Source organism: Sus scrofa, chromosome 1 (assembly GCF_054392235.1).
Source record: "Sus scrofa isolate SSC_HxYL_T2T_F1_AM1 chromosome 1, Sscrofa_HxYL_maternal_Yorkshire_Landrace_v2.0, whole genome shotgun sequence".
NCBI lineage: Eukaryota > Metazoa > Chordata > Mammalia > Artiodactyla > Suidae > Sus > Sus scrofa.
The window spans coordinates 267514088-267535395 of NC_139383.1; the positions used below are offsets into that span (position 1 = coordinate 267514088).

At 41.4% G+C, this 21308-nt stretch overlaps 1 protein-coding gene across 2 annotated transcripts in view; it reads left to right on the forward strand.

Annotated features, from left to right (window-relative positions):
- The window catches only part of PAPPA (pappalysin 1), a 240100-nt gene that overhangs the window by 99464 nt on the left and 119328 nt on the right, over positions 1-21308 (forward strand). For both annotated transcript variants that reach the window (XM_001926753.8, XM_084993952.1), the window contains 2 exons: positions 9997-10125; positions 15776-15867. In XM_001926753.8, coding sequence (XP_001926788.6) covers positions 9997-10125; positions 15776-15867 — 221 coding nt within the window. The remainder of the gene's footprint in view (positions 1-9996; positions 10126-15775; positions 15868-21308) is intronic.

The following is a 21308-nucleotide window of genomic DNA, read 5'->3' on the forward strand; positions in this document are numbered from 1 at the left end:
AAATGCATGCCTAGGATCAGAGAAATCAAAAAATGTTTTGCCAAAGGCAAGAAATAAAATGGAACTGAGAACTAGACAGGTAAGCTCTGAATCTAGTTTTATTGATATAGTTTGGCTAAGGGAGAGCCATTGGTTTTAGCAACTGAGTGGATTGAATATGCTTTCTTATTCCAGGACTGGAGATTTGGCCCTGAAGCTCTGCAAGATGGGGCATTGTAACTAAGGGCTTCAAAAGGACTTCTGAAAGTCTACATGCTAAGTGAAAAAAGGTGTACCGGGAAAAAAAAATATCTATGTCTATATCTTATATCTCCCGAAGATTTGAGGTTTGAGTTTATACTGTTCAGTATGGTCTGGGAATGCCTGAATTGAGAATCTCACTGGAAAAAGAAAAAAAGGAAGTGGTTCTAGATGAGTAATGTTCCACGACTACCTAGAAATCATCCTCTGAGAAAGGAGAGAGACTTGACCTGGGGGACGTGTGACTCCCACAGATTAAAACCCAATGAACATGAGTTCTCATGTCAAAATTTAAAAATCCAAAAATGTAAAAAGGAGACGAGTAAGGGACAGAAATCATCATCAGGGTTTTTCTTAAATTTTGATTTTGATGATAAGTATGCATGTTTTTATTTCAGTGTAACCCAGAAAAATAAATTTAGAAAACACGATCTGGAAAAACTAGGGGACAAAAAAAGGGGGAAATCCAATACATCCAAAGGAAAGCGAGAAAGGGGGGAAAATAAATAAGCAAAGAAAAAGAATGATAAATAGAAAGCACAAACATGATGGGAGAAATCAATGTAAGTCATTACACTGATCAGATTAAAGTCAGCTACGAAGATGAAGATTCTCAGGTTAGATTTAACTAAAGATAAGTTCACTGAAAGGTTAAAGATAAAGGAATGGAAAACATTTACAAGGCAAATACTAACCAAAACACATTAATATTAGGTTATTATCAGGCAAAGGAAATTTAAGGCAAAAAAAAAAAAATTTACTAAGACAAAAAGATCACCATATAATGATAAAAGGAAGTTATATAATGATTTTGAGCTTAGACATACCAAATAACATGACTTGAAAATGTATAAATCAAATATGGTTCTTACCTTAAAAAATAAAGAAAATGTGATAAATCCATAATGATATTATGATATTTAACATCTTTCTCAATAATTAAGAGATCGAGCAAACTATAATAGAATAATGATCTAGATGATCTTGAAAAATATAAAATTTTTTTCATTTGATGAAAAAATTATATAGAGGCCTGCTACCAAATTAAGTATAAATATTTCCTTCCAGGACATGTAGAACACTTTTTTCAATTTACTGTATCCTGGGCCGCAAAATGAATCTCAGCAAATATCAAAGATTCGGTATCATTTAGAATGGTATTTCTGTCCATGGCATGACAAATATATAAACAAATAAATAAATGAACAAGTAAACAAATGAAGATAAAAAAATTTTGGTCAATTAAATGTATGACCCCAAAGCCAAAATCTTACATAAGATACTAGCAGACAGAATTTATCAGTGGTTTACAACCCACACACTCAAATAAATACACACATTGTGCCAAAGCTGGATGTTCCTAGAATAAGACGAAACTTTAAAGTTTGGTGGTCTATGAACATAATTCACCATACCAGCATATGAGATAATTTTTTTAAAACAAAATTGGCTTAATAGATGCACAGCTCCTTTTAAAAAAGACCCCCCAAATTTTTTTCAATTAAAAAAAATAGGTGTACAATTTTAAAACTCTTGATAAAATGAGATCCCTGCAAAAGAAAAAACAGAACAAAACAAAACATGAAGTAAACTGTGGAATGGAAAGAAACATCCTCAGTCTAATAAGGGTATGTACTGAAATATAGTGGGCATTATGCTTAATGGTTAAACAGAAGAAGTATTCCTCTGGTCTCAGGATCAAACCAAGATTGCTCAGTAACACCTTTGATCCTACCTAGCACAGCTAGGCAAGAAATATAGACAAAAATTCTGAGGACGGAAAAGGGAAAACCTAAACTATCATTATCCTCTTCTATGAGAGACTATATAGAAAAATTGATGAGAATCAACAAATTATTGGAACTAATAAAACAGTATATAGTGAACCAGTCACATACCTATATATACATAATAGAATTTCAATTTATACATTATTTTTTGTCAGGCACAAATATGAGAATACAAATACTGATAGATATGTGCATGTGTGTATACATGTGCGCAGATAAATAGATTAAAACTACCATTTGCTATAGCACTGATGTCTGTAAAATGTTTAAAGAATTTACCCCTAATAAAAAAATCATCACAATGTTTATGAAGAAAGCCTTAAAACTTCACTGAACTCATAAAAGAAGACCTGAATAAATAAAAAAGATAAACTGTGCATATAAATGGGAGGTTGCAATATCATAAAGAAGTGTTTTCTCCTCAAATGCATCTATAAATTTAATGAAATTGGAATTAAAATCCCAACAGGCATTTTTAAAAATGAAACCAAAAGTGCACATGGAAAAGCAAAAGAGGTTTTTGTTGTTGTTGTTGTTGTTTTTTTTTTTTCTTTGTGGAGAAAACCAAAGTATAGAATGGATATGCAAGATAAAGATTTTTTTAACTGTGGAAATTAAGGCAGACTGTTGATAAGATGATAGAAAAATAAGAGATGAATGAAAGAAGATAGCTCAGAAACAAACTTATCCAAACACTGAATGATAGGTGGCAAAGGCAGTGTCACAATTGAGCATGAAAGGATGACCCTTTACATAAATAATGTCGGAAATGATTCATCCCTATTTGGGGGGAATAGTCCTCGCCACCATCATTTTAAGAACTGTATTGTAGTTGATCGAAGCCACACATATAAAATAAAAACGCTATTGAAATGAAATAGAGAAGATGATTTTATTTACCTTGAAGTATAGAAACATTTTGTACCACAACAAGGACAAATCGTGAAGGAAATAATCTGATTAACAATTTTTATTCAACAAAACACCTTAAACAGAATGGAGAAAAAAAAGGAGTCACAGTCTTGGAAATGGTATTTGCAGAACCTTTAATTACAAGAGATTGGTATGCTGTGTATGTAAATGCATGGCATATTAGTAAAGAAAAAGGGAAAAAACAAAAATAGTGATGAACAAGCAATCAACATAGCTAGAAACATGTGGTCAGCAAGCACCTGAAATAATATACTCTGAGATATTAGTAATCAGGGAAAGGCAAAATGAAAAAATAATTAGGTATCATTTAATACTCAGCAGATTGGCCAAAAATCAAATGTTTGGTAGAATTAAATGCCAGCAAGGACCTGGAGCAATGGGAAGTCTGTTGGTGGGTCTGTTAACTGGCACAACAGTTTTGGAGGATAATTTAGCAGTATCCAGTAAATTGAAGATGTATTTACCTTCAAGGTAGCAATACAACTTAGAAATAGTTCCTTCAGAAAACTACTGCTTTATGTGCAAAGGAACATGAACACAAATGTTTAAAGCAATGTTATTAGAAATAAAATGAATAAGACTGAATAATAATGATGGTAATAATAAGAGAGATACAACCTAGGTACCTATCAGGAAAAGAATGGTCCAGTGAAGTGTGTTATGTTCATGCAGTAAAAGACTTAGGTCAGTGAAAATAGTGCACTAGATCTCCATGCAGATCTGTTGATCATCCACATGATTGATATGTGTGATCTCAAGAGCCATACTGCCAAAAAAAAAAAAAAAAGCCAGCTGAATAATAATAAATGTAGTATTAAAGCATCTATGCCGTTTAAAACAAGCAAAACAATGCATATGTATAAGAAGTATAAAAACATTCGTGAGAGAGAGGGAAATGGGATATAGGACACACATGTGGGTTGAAAGCACATATACAAAGCAGTATATTTTATTTATTTTACAACAAATAAAAGATATGAAGACAATATGGCAAAATGTAATAATTTGACAAAGCTGGGTGCATGTCTAAGGACATTTGTCATAGTGTTGTCTGTAGTTTTCTATATGATTAATAAATTTTCTCAGCAATACAATAAGTCCCTTGGCACTTCATCTCAGGCCCCAAAAGTGCATGTTTCCTTCTCTTCCCATTCTTGGCTGAAAGCTGGTCTACAAGAGTGCCCAGGCTACCCTCTCATCCTTAGCCCAAGGCAGCACTGGAACACATGGGCTCTTCCTGAGTCAGAGGCATCCTAGGTGGTCCCCCCAGGCTGTCTCCCAACTCGGTCAATCTGGGTGGTAGATCCTGAACTACACCCATCCTCAGTGCAGAGTTTTAACTGCTGAGGCAGCTTCTAGCCTGTAGAAAAGCTCATGGCAGAAAGATGCAACACTACATTTGTCATTCAGTTAGAGCGGCCTGTCGCCTTCTTCCCAGATTCCCATTTCATAGATGAAGAAGTGGTTGGCCACTGAGGAAATGGTGTGCCCACCATCACGGAATCAGTGCTGGTGTTCATGAGAATGTTTGGCTCTCCTGACCGGTGGAACTTGCCAACAGGTCTTTGTATGCTGACTCTACTTGATTCAAAAACCAAGTCTTTTAGTTTCTATTCTGTGACGTTTTGCAGTTTATGACAGCTTGGGGCTTCCATCTCTAGAAGGCACTGTCCTGGGATGGAATTAAACAAACTTGTCTCAAGTCCCTGTCCTGTGACAAAAGCAGTGTAACTATGGTAGCTTAACTTCCCTATGTCTTAGTTTTTTCTTCTGAAAACTTTTCCTGGTAATTATTCCAGGGACTGTTGTTTTGATTAAATGAAATTATTTATTGAAAGTAAATGCCTGATGTAATGCCTGGCATCTGATAAAGAGGCAACAAATGGAAACGACAATTGCTGTAATTATCGCAGAAGGTAAAGTATCAAAAAGGAAAACAGTTTACTTGCACAGACCATTTGGAGAGGTAGAGTGTGATAAGTAAACGTTATAATATGGAAACAGTAGGAGGTGAAAAAGGAGTAACCCAGAGGCTCAGAGAGAATTTCTTGAAAGGAGCAAAATAAGATATTTCCACTCTGAAGAGACATTCTCTCTCGCATGCTTTCTTCTATTGGACTTTCATGTTTCTTATTTTATTTTCACATTGGTATGAGACAAGAATCATCTATCTTAATTAAAACCTTAGAAAAACAGACCCAAAGAAGTAAAGTCACTTGCCTGTAGATTTCAGATGGATTTTTTAATTGACCTTATGCTGCTATTAATTGACACCAACACTTTAAGAAATAGGCATTTTTGCCAGAAGCTATGTCATAAGGTATGTAGGCTCCTTAAGAATATATCTATACATATGTATAGATATATAGATAAAATAATGATTTTATAATCTGTAACTACATTTTCTATAAGGTTGCCCTCCAAATTTGGTACCCATTACCATCAATACGATTCTGAGGATGAATAAAGTCATACCAAGAAAGCAAAAAAAAAACAAAAAAACAAACAAAAAAAAAACCTTCAAAACTAGCCCAAAAATCTCAGTATGTTTAAATACTGCCATTTAAATTTATTAACTAGACACATGGAATTAATCTGAGATGGAGTTTGAAGAATTATGATTAAATATTAATGAAGGTTGCTTTTTAAAAATAGTAAAATCACATGGTACCCAGAATTCTATAAGAGAAATCAGAAGTGATGGAACAAATGATGTTTCAGATGAAATGGTACAATTTTAGTTCCAAACAAAGAGTAAATAGGAAATTTCAGCTTGGTAGATGCTCCCATCACTGCACTAGATTAGAAGATTTTGAACTGGAGAGTGGCTTTGGATCTAAGCATATTCTGATGGTGTTGCCAAGATTGGAAAAAGGGTGATACTAGAGGCAGGAGGGCAAGCCAGAGACTACTTCAGCCCTCAAGATCAGGATGTAGGTGGCAGCAGGGCCCCAGAGGGAATGACGTGGAAGCTTTGGGGTGGGAAAATTGACAAGGTTTAGGGTCCACCTGGATGTGGGAGCTCAGGAGGGGAAGGAGTTCAAGTGACAACATAAGGCCCTCCAGATGGTTTTCAGAGCAGCTGAAAGGAACAAGTTGACATAAATGCCCTACTTTTAAACCAACCATGAAATAGGTCCTAACCTCCAGCAAAGCCTTCAGAAGCCACCAGCCTGTCTTTCAGAAAGAATTCTCTTTCTACCTAAGGCTCTTGAGAAAAGAGCCCTTGTTTAGCATTAATTGTGACTTTCAACTTGGAGAAAATGTAGTTTTATCACAAGAATGCTTTGGTGGGAAGAAGTTTTTAATAGCATTTGTACCCTTTTCTCCCTTCCCTACCTTTTTTTTTTTTAATGAAGGGAATGATTTGGGCTTCACTTTTCCTATCTGAAAACTTGGGATAATAGCCCCTGCTTCAAAGAGCCACTGTCAGGTTTCTGTGAGATGATGCATGTGCCGTGCACACATGGTTTGGAAGGAGAATTATTAAGGTTTCTCTACTGATCAGATATGTTCTATGTGATGCTGGTGGGTAAAAAGGAGGACAGTGGGTGGAAATTATTGGGGGAACAGATTTTGTCCCAGGGGTGAACAGAAACATTCAAGGATCCAGAAATTTCAGAATTTGGAATAGCCACCTAGAGAAAGAGCAAGCTGCAGGCACTGAGGGTGTTCTAGCCAAATGATGTGGTGGAAAGAGACTTTCCATCAAGCCATGACACACATGATAGATGGTAGCTCCATTCATCTTCATGGATTTACCAAACCAAGTTTATATATAGCTATCTGTCATTGAAACCCTTCTGATGAAGAAAGCATAGCGTAACTCCAGTGAATGAGAATGTTAATAATTCAGCATTAATAGTCATGAGTTAATATTTGTTAACTATTTTTCATTTCCTGGGCACATAGATGCTTCATATATGTTCTCATATTCAATCTCTAGGAAAATGAGACAAGGTTTATGAGTAATTTGAAATAGAGCAGTGGAACACCTGCCTGGGACTTCTCAGCTAGCAAATGATGAAGTCAGGATGAGAAACATCTATGCTTGCCTCCAAGTGCTGTTTGTTGAAAAGCAGGAGGAAGAGGAGGAGGAGGGAGGGCAGAGGACAGGGAGGAGGAAAACATTCACAAATATTAGCAGAGTACCTAAATATTATCAGCCACAAATCATTTGTGACACATACCACAGATGAAAAACACAGTGTAGAGATGTAATTTTCATACTCTCACACTTTTCCATAAAAGTACTCCATCTGCTTCAGACAGTGACCACATACGCCCCCAGTGGCGTGGGATGTAGCCTTGAAGCAACTTTTTAATTTTATTCCATAACATGGCCATAGTCGTTTAATGTTAAACATGCCTCCATACTTTAGAGCAAAATTAACATGCAATAGGATGCATGTCATCTTTATCTTGTGCCTTCATTCATTCCCTGAGAATACCACACTTCCTCATAATATTCAAGTTTTAGAAGCATCATCCTCAAATGATGCTAGAGGTGGTTAAAATACCTGATAAACTTTTTTTAAAGCCTATAATTATATTAACAAGTTAGCATTTCAGAGGTTTACAAGGCAGCAGTTCTTCATACATCCATACATACAGTATCTCAAGATCTTTATATATTTTGCCTACTTAGTTCTCACAGACAGAGCACTAATGGAATCCCCAGGGACTTTTGGTCTACCCTCAATATTAGTATCTGCTCCAACACTGTTAGAACACTCTTCGGGGTAATGAGCCCAACTTTCTCATGAAGGCAGCTTTCCTCACCAGCTTCCTTCAGTGCTCATAAACTTCAGTTTGCTGTTGTATTAAGAGTCAGGAGACATTGTCTGTCTGTTGTCCCTGCACCTGTTATCTTTTTGGCCTTATCCAAACAGCTTTGGCCCTGCCAGCAGCTGAAACAACAGATGGGCAGGAGGACTGTAGATTTTTTTGTCACCTTCCTTTTGTTTATGAAAGCCCCCCCATCCCACCTCTGGAATCTGATAGGAATTCTCTTCGTTATCATTTTGTGGTGTTTTTTCTTCCTGCATAGACACTTTTTATTATTTAAAAGTAAGTAATTGGTGCAGAGAGAGATAAAAGAGAAGAATAACATCTCCCTTTGAAAATGGTCAAGGGGAGTTCTGGTTGTGGCGCAGCGGAAATGAATCTGACTAGTAACCAAGAGGTTGAGGATTCGATCCCTGGCTTCACTCAGTGGGTTAAGGATCCGGTGTTGCTGTGGCTGTGGTGTAGGCCAGCAGCTGCAGTTCCAATTGGACCCCTATCCTGGGAACCTCCATATGCCACAGGTGTGGCCCTAAAAAGCAAAAAAAAAAAAAAAAAAAAAAAAAAAAAAAAGGAGAAGAAGAAAATGGTCAAAAAGGAAATAGGGATGGTGATTTGGCCATGTAGATAAATCTCTTTGCCTTGGAGGACCATTGGCCATGGCCAGTTTCCTTTGATGGCAGGATGAATTCAAGCAGGGAACTGAGAGGTGTAACAGGGGTGACAGGGGTGGAGGGTGGTAATCTGGTATGAGGTTGAGTTCAAGGAAGTTAGAACAGCATTGCTTTCTGCCCTCAGAGGTTCTTGGGAGCAGAGGGGAGATACAGTCTAGGCAAATTGGAAGTCTAGCAGGAACCAGTGGTGGGCATTTCAGTTCCAGAAAAAGATCCCCTTTTAGAAGGGATAAGATTGTTAAAACAGGCCCATCTAGGGATTAGGGAGACAGAATGCAGGATGTCATTTCATAGCCTATGGTTATAAGCACATCGCTTAAGCACTCTGTGCCTCAGATTCATCATCTAGATGAAAATGCTAGTCCCCATGTAGTGTTGTGTTGATTCTCAAATGAGAAAATACATGGAAAGTGCTTAGCCATGGACCTGACATTCAGTTAATAGATATAGCTATCATTATTATTTCAGTCAAGAGTGAGAAACACAGGGAGGAACAAGTGGCAGGGAGGTGGAGAATCACTGGATGTGAAATGTGAGGAAAGGGCTTGCTTGCTTGTAACAGGGTTTCTGCTTGGGTCTTAAAATGAGGGGGACAGATCAGACAGTTCCCGTAGAATCTGGCATGGTGCTTTCCCACCTCTATACGGTGGCTTACCCCAATAATTTTTCCTGGATGGCGTTCTCCAAACACCCTCATTGTGGGCCACATACCATCCAATTCTTATCCACCAGAGTTATTGTAAAGGTTAAAACTAAAGATTAGAAGTACCTAGTAATAGTCTTGGTCATACATAATTGATACTACACCTTTTTTTTTTTTTAGATTGTTTTAAAATTTTGCCTTTTTTTAAGATTTTTTTTAATTAAAGTATAGTTGATTTACAATGTTGTACCAATTTCTGATGTACATCAAAGCGGTCCAGTCATACATATACATTCTTTTTCTTGTATTTTCTATCATGTTCTATCACAAGTAGCTGTATTTAGTCCCCTGTGCTATACAGTAGGACCTCATTGCTTATCCATTCTAAATGTAATAGTTTGCATCTACTAACCCCAAACTCCCAGTCCATCTCTCTCTCACCTCCTCCTCCTTGGCAACCACAAGTCTGTGTTCTATGTCTGTGAGTCTATTTCTGTTCTGTAGATACATTCATCTATGCCATATTTTAGATTCTACATATAAGTCATATCATATGGTATTTGTCTTTCTCTTTCTTACTTACTTCACTTAGTAGGAGAATCTCCAGTTGCACCCATGTTGCTGCAAATGGCATTATTTCATTCTCTTTTTTTTGCTGAGTGATATTCCATTGTGTATATATACCACAACTTCTTAAGCCATCCCTCTGTTGATGGATACTTAGGTTGTTTCTGTTGTGACATCTTAGTGTGGCTCCTCATGCATGGGAAAGTGCCCTAATTACCAGTAGGCATGAAAAATTACTGGATAGCTAAATATGCATGTGATATCAAAAACAAGCAAGACTGGTAGAAATACCCTCAAGGGGATCCATTTTTTCTGCCCCCAGCCTTGTGTCTGTGTAGTTAATAGTCTTCTTTATGTTTTCCAGGGATCTGCATCTCGGCAGTGTGTACCAGTACTGGGTCATCACTATTTCAGGCAATGAAGAGAGTGAGCCATCACCTGCTGTCATATATACCCATGGAAGTGGGTACTGTGGTGATGGCATCATCCAGAAGTAAGTAGGTCTCACTAAAGAGGGGTGGGAGGTGATGCTAATTAGGCCTAGATGGTCAGGGTGCCCTGTAGAAGAGTTTGTGGGGTGCCATTCAGTGGATGAGCCATGAGTTACCAGGGGTCCCCAGCAGTCTATAAATTTGTCTGCAGAGCAGTTTGCTGGTCTTAAAGGAAAAGCAGTGATTCTTCTTTTGAGCACACAATTGTATGTGTGTGCTAATTGTTTTATATGTGCCACAAGGATACTATTAGTCTTTTCCACCCCAGCCCTTACTCGGTCAACAAGACACAGTGCACCTAGGTCAAAACATTTCTACATTCTTTGCTGGTTACAATTTATAGTGGTTAAAACTGCACATGTATCTATTATTTCCATTGTATCCTGTTCTATCAACAATTTACAAAGTGGGTCAGAGGCTCATAAAGATAGTAAAATATTCCAAGGTTCTATAATGTTGAAACCATATAGAGTAAACAATACTCCAGAGTGAGTATCAAATGTGACTATCAGCACAGGGAGGCAAATGAATCTGTAAGTGTAAAGATTCTATACGAGCAGCCAAAAAAAAAAAAAAAAAGGAAAAGTGTGACTAGAAAATATAAAGCTGTGTGTCTAAAAAGAGAATTTTATTGGATCATCAGTCCATTCATTCCCTTGTCCACAGGGCAAGATGTTATGCAACTGAGAAACAGTGGCAAGAAGCCATCAAGATTTTTGCACTGTGTAAACAAAACAAAACAGTAAACCTTTGAGTTTTTTTTCCTCCAGAATAAGTGCAAAAATGTTTTCTGGCCCTCAATTGAATTGTGTTGTCCCTAGAGATGAAAAAGAGACCAAAAATCATTCACAATTAAGCTCCTTATTGCTAAAATTGTTTTCCTTATTGCTAGCACAGTTGCATGTCACACTATTGCTAAGGAACTTTTAAAACTAACGGCAGATTTCGTGATCAATATTATATATGGAGATGACGCGACAAGCTATTGGCAGAATTCCTTCATTGAATAGCACTTTTGGGTGTCACGTCATATCTGTGAAACATGGAATGCAGTGACTATTTCCATAAGGGGACGGACAGTGAAAAGAGAATTTGTTTCACAGTCAGATGAAACCACTAATGTACAGAACATGAATCTGCTCACAGATGTGGTACAAATATGTGTATGAGAAGTGCTTCATGACTGTTTCTTTTGGTTCACACTAGTACACAAGGGCAAGAGCAGTTTAATTTGGTACTGATCATTTTGTGGTATGTAATATCAACTGGAAGCGTGGGATGGAAGGACCAGCTAGGAACACAGCAAAGATAACACAGTGATGCAAGGAAAGATTTTGTGTGGGAATACCCATCAGTTATTAGCCAGCAGTTTGCTTTCTGATGATGACTTAGCATTGAAGGGAGAAGTAGATGTCAAGGATATGATCAGATGAGGGCCAGTGAGTTACTTCTGCTCAACTTGTGCAAAATGATCTGTGGTATGTGCCAGGTTCTGCTCCCCCATACACACTAAAGTATATGTCTAGGGAGTTCCCATTGTGGTGCAGCAGAAAAGAATCCGACTAGGAACCATGAGGTTTCGGGTTTGATCCCTGGCCTCGCTCAGTGGGTTAAGGATCTGGCATTGCCGTGAGCTGTGTGTAGGTCGCAGACGTGGCTTGGATCTGGCATTGCTGTGGCTGTGGTGTAGGCCAGCAGCTGTAGCTCCAGTTAGACCCCTAGCCTGGAAACCTCCATATGCTGCGGCTGCAACCCTAGAAAGCAAATAAAGTATACATCTGTTACAAGAAAGGTACTAAGTCGAGTTTTTGAAATAAGGATGACTTTCTTGTTTTCATGTTGCACTGATAAGGCCACCGATGATCGTTTGCACAATTTCAAGTGGCTTACAGAAGTGATGTACCTCAGCAATATATACTCATGCCTTAAATACCCTACAGTTACAATCTCAAAGCTGAAATATCAAGAGTTCAATACCGAGGAGATAATATAAGGATTTTTAAGTGTTGTATTACAAGGCAAACCACCTGATTGCCAAGAATTTGAACTTCTCAAGCATAGAGGATAAACCTCCCCACTTGCCAGAGCATGAAATTGATGGTGTGCTGTTGTGTATATTTAAAATTCCCTGACCAAATGCAATAGCCAAACAGGAAGGTACCATTTCTGGTGCTTAATGTAATGAAATTGGGGACAGGGAATACAGCTGCCATTCTCTGCCACATTAGGACATGGACTTCTAGCTTTGGATGCAGCTGTTGTCTGATGGAACACTGAACATTGGAGCAACACTATCTCCAGAAAAGTTGCCCCATCATTTGTGGGTCCAAGATTGAGCTCCATATCCTGAATATCTAGGAAACACTCACTTTCATCACTGATAACCCACAAGTGTGATTTAGGATTTTCTAATTTAGCACAAGGGATTAAAAAAAAAAGACACTCACTAGAGGTAGAACCTGATCTACAATTTAGTCTGTCCGTTTTGAAGTCACTGGGAAAACTGCCAAAAATATTATTCTTCTCACTGATCTAAAACTACTACTACTACTAGTAATTTAAAGAGTATTCTTTACAAAGTGTTTGTTTGTTTGGCTTTTTTAGTATTTTTTTAAAACCTAGAATTTTTAGGCAACATGGACATCAAATCCTTGTTAGGTTCCCTGCAGGAACCAAATAGTTGTTGACCCACTTTGTAGAAAGCTGAATGCAGCTTAGGATGATCCCCTAAGCAAAAAACTAAAATATAATAAACTTGGAGGCAAAGAAGAGATGTCATCTTTGCTAATTGGATTTTTCATGGGACGAGACATGCTAATTGGCTATATATATGCAAAGGAATTTACAAAGAAATACAGGTAGACTCAACATTCTGTGAAGCCCCTGGGGGCTGAAAGCACTGGGTGAATGTTTTGATAATGACAATTATAAATATTTATTGAGCCTCTACGAGGCAGGAGGCACTGTGCTTCATTATTCTCTCCTCGAGTCCTTCCGACAACCTTATGAGATAGGTCTTATTACCGTATTTTATGAAAGGACCCCTCTTGCACAAGGTTTTCTAATGCCGACACACCCAGTAAGGGGCAGAACCAAGCCTTGAGCTCAGAGTTCAGTTTCTTCTCTAGATTCACCACTGCCTCGCTGTGACCCACAGCCCTGCTAATCAAATGAGTGGAGGAGAGGCTGTGCTGGTTTGTCCTAGACACTGTGCCAGGCATGGGGGGTGCCAAGCTGACCAAGACTCTGTCACAGCCCTTGGCATCTTTACACCTAGGATAGGATACTCTCAAGTAACAGGAGGAGGCAGTCAGTGTGAGAAGAGCTGTGATAGATGGAGCCCCTTGCCTCTGGACTCAGAGACCGCCATCCCCTCCAGCCTGGGAGGTCCAAGAAGGTTTCTCAGATCCTGCCTCTAATGACGCCTCGACAATATTTGTGGTGACCCTGATATTTTACCTAAACCAGTAGAACACACTGTTGGAGTGGTGAAGGAAGGCTAGAAGTGTTCTTTGTGGCTTAGGGAATCCAGCCCAGGTTGAAAAAAAGAAAAAAATCTCTCCCCAGATAACTCATGAAATAGCTAGGAAGCACAAGGCTATCATCAGTTTCTAGCAGGCATGACTTGCTGGCAGAGACTGGAATATGGGCCCAGCTTGGAATATAGAATTCTCTGTTCATGGGTCTGCAGACAGGAGAGAACTTGGGTGGCTCTTCCAAGATCCATGCAATGAGCTACTCATCATAAGGATCAACGACAAGGCACCATCCTGCCACTCGGACACCTCCTGAAAGCAACAAACATTTCCCAGTGTTAATTGCCCTGGTGGAAGGTAGAGTCTGTAGGCCTTTTCCATGCTGTGACAGGTCCCATCTTGGTCAAGGAGGGACAACTACCACCCACTGTGTGGAGACCTCCCAGGACCAGGTGAGAAGGGGAACTGTGCCTCCCTTAGCATCCATTGTGTCACACGCTGGGCCAGCCACATTAGGTCATATTCCGTCCTTGCACCAGCTCTAAGGAGTAGGCATAGTTCTTTTCATTTTAGCCCGTGAGAAGACTCAGTGTCAGCATCTCCAATAGCATCGGCTGGTGGCTTCTCTACCACAGTGGGAATAGATTCTGTACTGTCCCATACAGTGGCCACCAGGCACATCCAGCTATTGAGGACTTGAAATGTACTCACCATGACTAAGGAATGGAAAGTTTAATTATTTTTCATTGTCACTGATTTAAATGGTCCAATATAGGAAGATGAGAGGGCGTTGCGGGGGGCTTATCTGAGATCTCGCAGCTAGTTTGGAACATGGGGATCTAAACCCAAGTTTCTTTCTTTCTTTTCTTTTTTTTCTTTTTTTTTTAGGGCCACACCCTCGGCATGTGGAAGTTCCCAGGCTAGGGATCAAATTGGAGCTACAGCTGCCGGCCTACACCACAGCCACAGCAATACCAGATCCAAGCCACATCTGTGACCTACACACAGCTCACGGCAATGCCAGATCCTTAACCCACTGAGCAAGGACAGGCATCGAACCTGCATTCTCATGGATACTAGTCAGATTCATTTCCACTGTGCTGCAATGGAAACTCCCTGAACCCAGGTTTCTAGTTCTCAGAGGATGGGGATTTTTTAGAAAGTGGCAGCCCATCCAGTTTTTCAGATGTTCCTCCTCCTTCTCCTCTCCTACATTGAATTCAGAGAACATGGCTTATTTTCTGCCCTTCCTAACCACTGCAGAATCTTCCTTAGGTGATGGAAATAATTCCTAAAAAAAAAAAAAAAAAAAAAGCTGGAGGCGGGGGGTGGGGGGAAGCATTGTATTTCCTAGAGCATAGGGCTTAAAGTTCTTGATACCATAAAATGACACACCCAGGGGAGAAGGCAATGTTTTCTGATCTAAGGAAGATGAAACCTGAGCAAGTGTATGGAAAACAGCTTTACCTTTAAGTGCACAAGAGGCAGAGGACAGGAATAAGGCAGGGCACGGTGAAGAATAGCATTTATATTGTAGAGACTCCAAAATGTCCTTCCAGTGTACTGTTTTAAAAGAGAGGTGAGATTTCTCAGGCACAGTGGACCGAGGTCTTTCCATTCTTTGTCCCTTCGCCCTTGTCATTCTCCCCTCTGACTTGCTAACTCAGCTGAGGAGCGCTCAGTGAATGAGTCTGAAGCAGCGATTCTCCTTTGCCATGAGAAACACACAATAAGGAGTTCCCGCTGTGACACAGTGGGTTAAGAATCCCACTGCAGGAGCTCGGGTCACTGCTGAGGTGTGGGTTTCATCCCCAGCCCAATGTGGTAGGTGAAAGGATCTGGCATTGCCATGCCACAGCTGCGGTACAGGTCAAGGCTGTGGGTAGGATTCAGTCCCTGGCCTGGGAACTTTGATATGTGTAGGTGCGGCCAATAAGGAAAAAAAAGTGGGGGGGGGGGAGGTGAGAAAGAAAGACACAGTAAGGCAAATGTAATAGAATCTCTTCCATTTACCCCTGGTACTCATCTCATTTTGAAGAAACAGACGCTCAGACAGGGAAAGGGACTTACCCAAGGCCTCATCAGAAAGTTCATGGCCCCAGAGAGGGACTTTTCCATGTCCAGCTGTGGTTCTGAAGCTCATCTGACGAATGTCCCTTCTGTGTCCACTCTGCAGAAGCGAAGGTGAAGAATGCGATGACATGAACAAGGTCAGCGGGGATGGCTGCTCCCTCTTCTGCCGACAGGAAGTTTCCTTCAATTGCATTGGTAAGCCTTTATCATTTCTCTGGGTCTGGCTGGAGAAGTGGACAATGCAGAGTGGCTAATCAGGTACAGTGACTGCAGTGGTTATCACTAAATGGTGGTTCCCTCCTTTCTATTACACGTGTGTATTGAACGCCGCCTAGGGGCCAGACTCTGTTCTAGGCACTAAAACAGCCACAGCAGTGGACACAAACACGTGGCAGGTATTCCTGCCCTCATGCGGCTTATGGGCTCTTAGATGATGGTTCACTCTGTTGATCCAGCTTTACCTTGCAAAGGTTATTGTCCTTCATGCCAGCTGTCCAGGGTTGTTAGTATAGATTTTTTAAAGGCTTTTATCCTTACTTTAGAGATTTGAAAACCCAAAAGCCCAGAGGGATTATAAGACTTGTCCATAGTCACACCAGTTAGAAGTGATTGAAGACAGAACCAGGACTTGAACCCCATTTTGTCTGATTCTCACACACAAAAGCTTAGCTCACCATGCTGCACAACCACTAGCCAGGGTCCAGGGGCAGTCTCTCTGACTTGAGGGAAGAGAAATAGCAGACCAGCCTGTGTTTAGAAAGCAAATGGCCTTTTCCCACCTTTAAGGAGTCAAATGGGAAATTTGTTTTCCTCTGCCTTCTCCAGGAGTCTAGCTGATCCTGTTGTTTTAGCCCCACTTGGGAGGCCCTGGTCAGCCCTGGGGCTGGTAAACAGACAGGGGTTGGGGGGGCAGGGATGGAATTTTGAGCTGGTCCAGATGAGATCATACTTCCTTTAAGATGCAAATCGATACCTGAAGATCAAAGGTCCCTGGGCTAATCCCTTGGGCTGGAGGTGAAAACTAATCACAATTCATTTGCAAGTACAAAAGACAGAGGTGCTCCTTCTAAGGAAGGGATGAAAACGTTGGTGGGAAGATTTCTCACAGAAAGGCAATTTTCTAGGAGGACTAAAGGGGAGGAAATGTCATCAGGTCCTCACGTTTGCAGTGCATTGCAGGGGAGCTTTTAGACCTTTCTTCTCCTGGTATATTGTGAGCTCCACGAGGTCTTTACCGTGTGTCATTTGCCTTTTATTCCATTCCAAGATGCCTTTATTGAGCACCTGCTGTCTCCTTGGCATCCGGGGTGGGACTGAGCAACACAGTGGAGGTGTCTGGCCACTGTTTGTAGATGGAAGAAAGAAAGACCTGGAGGGAGAGAGGGAGGATGAAAGAGTGTACAGGCAGGGCCTTTGGTTTTTAAAGGACAAAGATTTGTTGTATTCTCTGTTGATTCGAGTATAATCCGTAAGAAAACCTGATGATATGAGCCCAGCAGTAGGATGAAAAGGGCTTCGGACTAAATTTGAGAAAAACAGGCTCTGGTCCCAGCTATGCTGCCTGAAGCTGGCCAAGATACCTCCCTACTCTGGGCCTCAGGTTACCTCCCATAAACTGAAAGGATTGGGTTTGATGCTCTCCAAGAGCCTTACCTCCAGCTCTGGGGGACAATTTCCAAGAGGTGTGACTATTTCTCATAATTGTGAGCTCTGCTTGAACCAACTCTCACCTTTGCCATCACCTTCACGACACCCACCATCACACTCAGATCTTGCCAGGAAACATCCAGCTATTTTACGGCATGAGAATGGCATGTGACTCCAGTGCTTCCGGAAGAAGGTAGGAGAGGGTAAAGTGAGGACACTTACCGTCCGTGGAACCGGCCTGATCAACTGCCCCTCTTTGTGAAGAAAGTGTTTGGGAATGCAGCACCCCCATTTCTTACTCTCTGTGGCTGCTGTTTTGCTACAACTGTTGAGTTGAGTGGTTGCAACAGAGACCCCATGGGCCAAAATGCCTTAAATATCAGGCCCTTTGGAGACAACGTTTGCTGGTCTATGGTCTTGGGGTCTTGGATAGTATTGGTTGCTGGAGCCTAGTGCAAAGAGGTGAAAAGTGCAACATTTCCTAGGAAAATCACTGAATTTTATGCATACAGTGGTAGGGCCTGGGAGACTGAGTGCAGTCCTGTCTTGCTTTACCTTCCTGGGCGTTCCTTCCCTACCTACGCTTTGGCCACAATGACCGCAGTCCATCACACTTTTCAAGCTGTGTTGACTGAAATGCTTATGAGGAGAGGAGTGAAAATGAGGGAACTTGCCTCAAGGGTGAGACTTGGAGCCTCAGAGATCCTAACTCTTTGCTATCATTCTCTACTAGATCCTACGTGTTCTGCTGCTGATGATGCGCTTTAATCAACACCCAATCATAGTATATGCCAAGCGTATTTATCAATTGTCATTCTCATAGCAACTCTTTTATTTCCCTGCTTTTACAAAAGAGGACACTGAGGCACGGGGAGGTGAATGGGGGATATGCATTAATGAGGTAGAACTGGGACTTCAACCCAGAGTCTGACTTCAGAGCTTACTGTGCTCAGCTTCCTGAAAAAACCTTTTTTTCCTAAAAGTCAGCTCTCCATTTTGTTGGGCCTTGGGGGTGAGCAGGGGACACACTGCTATGGAACAATTCACGTAATGAATTAATGGACTGGAACACAAAACCATCAGTGGTGTGGAGGGTGTCCAGGGAAAGCTCTCTATTCCCGCGGCATATTGAGTGTGGTCGTGTTAGAAGAAGGGCCTCAGCTATGCACCCCAACCTCACCACTTAGAATTGCATTATAGAGACATGAAGAGATACGGGATGAACCAGGAAGAAAGGAGTCTGTCCAGAGATCCCAGCTCCTAGGAACTGTATTCCAGGGACAGACTCCATGGCTCTAGGAAGAATAGCTGAGAAATGGACAGCAAAACTGTGGCTCCCAGCAGATCCAACTTTAATGAGTCAGAGAAATGGGGCTGGCGTGTGAGAGGCTTTGCCGGTGGCTGTTGTTTTTATCATTACTTGTGTCAAGACAGTGGTCAAGATGGTAGCCAAGACAAAAGGCTTGCATGAGACTGCCTTGGGTTTAGACCATGGCTTAGACATGTGACCTTGGCTAAGCTTCAATGTCCTCATACAAAAAATGGTAACAACCCTAGGATTTAATTGTGGAAGATATTTACCAGTTCTTGTGGACACTTCCTATCTGAATACCTTTCCTAGATTTAGGAAAGAACTCTCCTTATTGTAATAATACAGAGGCAGAAATCAATAATGCAAACACCTCTTCCTCCTAGTTCCCCTTGAAGCTGAATATGGGCACGTGACCTACCCTCTCCCCTGACCCCCAAACAGACACACCAACCCAAGACTGAATCAGAAGACCTAGAGACTGTGCAGAAATCATTTTGATGATGATGGTGGGAATGGCCACAGTCCATGTGTTTCCAACGTACCCGTGATGGCATCTAGCTTTAGGGCTGACATGACTTGGTGGAGCCTTAGCTCTGAGATGTCTTCATAGGCTCAGCCCTGGGACCTAATCTTGAGCTTGGGATGGGGCATCAAAGCACTCTCCAGCCCTCCCAGGGAGTCTTCCATAAGTATCCAATATTCTTTGAATAGATTTTGTTTGTTTGCTTGTTTTGCATAAGTTAGCCCAAGTTGCTTTCTGTTGACTGTCACTTAGAATCCCGACCGAAGATTGTTGTCATAAGATACTGTGAGGTTTAGCCCCTTTCCTAGCAAGTTGGATGTGCTTGATGCACATTAACTGTTACTTTCCTCTGGGTATACTGGTGTGGGTGGTGGGTGCATTGGGGTGGGGGCCTGATGGTCAGGAATAGGCCACCATGAGGTGGCAGGCCCTATGTCAGTCATGCGCCTCTGTTTAAGATGAAACTGTATAAGGTCTTTTATGTCCAGGTGAGGGATCTGAGACCTACTGGATGCCTTAACTTGCTCAAGGTCACACAGCTCATAGAGCTGGGATCCCCTCTCCAGACTCAGTGGACAGCCTCTGCTTTCTCTACTCTGCCTCCCCCAGCTGAATGATTCCCTTCCTTCTTTCCATTTATTTTCTTCCTTCCTTCCTCTTCTTCTTTTTTAATTTTCTGTCACCAACCATGTAGTTGGGCTAATGTTTTTCCTGGCTTTGGTAACACCAGTGTGAGGGTGGGTGACAGATTTATGGTGGCATTCTCATTCACTTTGGAGAAGCCCACACATCCGGAAGTATTCCCAAGGTGCCATTGTGTTATTACGCAACACCCTGGGACTTCCCTTCCCCACTTCCCACCCCCTGAGCCCTCATCTCCCAACACATAATAAGTTGCTTGTTAAAAGGAACACCACCCACAAGACCTCTTAGGCAATGAGGCTGCATCCTCGGCAATGTGGAAATTATCTTGTCCTTCCCCTCCCCCTTTTTAAAATATAACATACACCAGGCATGAGGTTTCAGCTAAAAAAATGTGGTATCAGTAAAGTGATAACTCCCCACACCCCATCCCCACAGGCTCTGGCTGGAGGCATTGTTCATAGCATTGGGAATTCTGTTTCTAAAGCCCTGAGTCATAAACTACAGACAGGCTGCTGATAAAAGCTGAAGGAGGGAAGGTAATGGTCAAATTCATCAGACAAAAGGTGAAGCATCCCCAAAAGGGGTAATACTCAGTAATAGATCTTGAGTGGGTGCTAGAAATGCACTACCTTCGGAGATGATGTTTAATCTATGACAGGAGGTGCAATTGTGGAGGACTCCTCATAGGTGTTGATTCACCACCCAGCATCCTTCAGGAGAGCTGGTCCAGGTCTCAGCTCAGACTCCAGAACCTAGGCTGCAGCTTTGCATCTCATCTCTGAGCCTCATTTTCTCCCTTGGTCAGAGACAAAGGGTGGGGGGCCCTCAGGCTTCTTTCCCTGTCTGACAGTGAGCAATCCTCAATTTGTCAAACATCCATTTAAGGGCTTTGGGCTTTCAAATCCTGCTTGATGCTGATATACAGTTATGAAAACAAAGCCAGCGGACCCCCACGTTGTCTCTCCCAGACACACACACACTCCCTGCCTGTCTCTCTTCCTTGCCCCCTCCCCCCATTCCCTGCCATTAGCATTACTTTGTCTGTGGTCCGGACACCACATTTCTAGCCCTGTCCTAGAGCCAGGGCCAATAACTCAATTATCTGCAAGCAGATAAGGGGGCGGAGGAGGGATCAATCCACTTCCCCACCAGTCACTGGGAGGGGCGGGGGTCAGCCAGCCTTGCGGCCCCTCTGTCACGCCGCCCGCCCTGGCCTGCTCCTAGCCAAGGCGAGAAAAGAAAACAAGAAGATGAATCGCCATGTCTTCTTGGTGGATGTTCTGATGAGACTTTGGAACAACAATGACTAAAAAGGAAAACAGCATCTGGTAGGGGGCGGGGCTGTGGAAGACGAGGAAGAGTGTGCTCTGCTGGGAGTTGCCTTTATGTATTCTTTTTCTTTCCAACCATGTGAAATCATAATAGATGGTCCACCTCTCACCTTACAAAGAAAAAAAATTGAAATTAACAAATAAATAAATAAATAAATAAAACGTCTCCCAGTGGCAC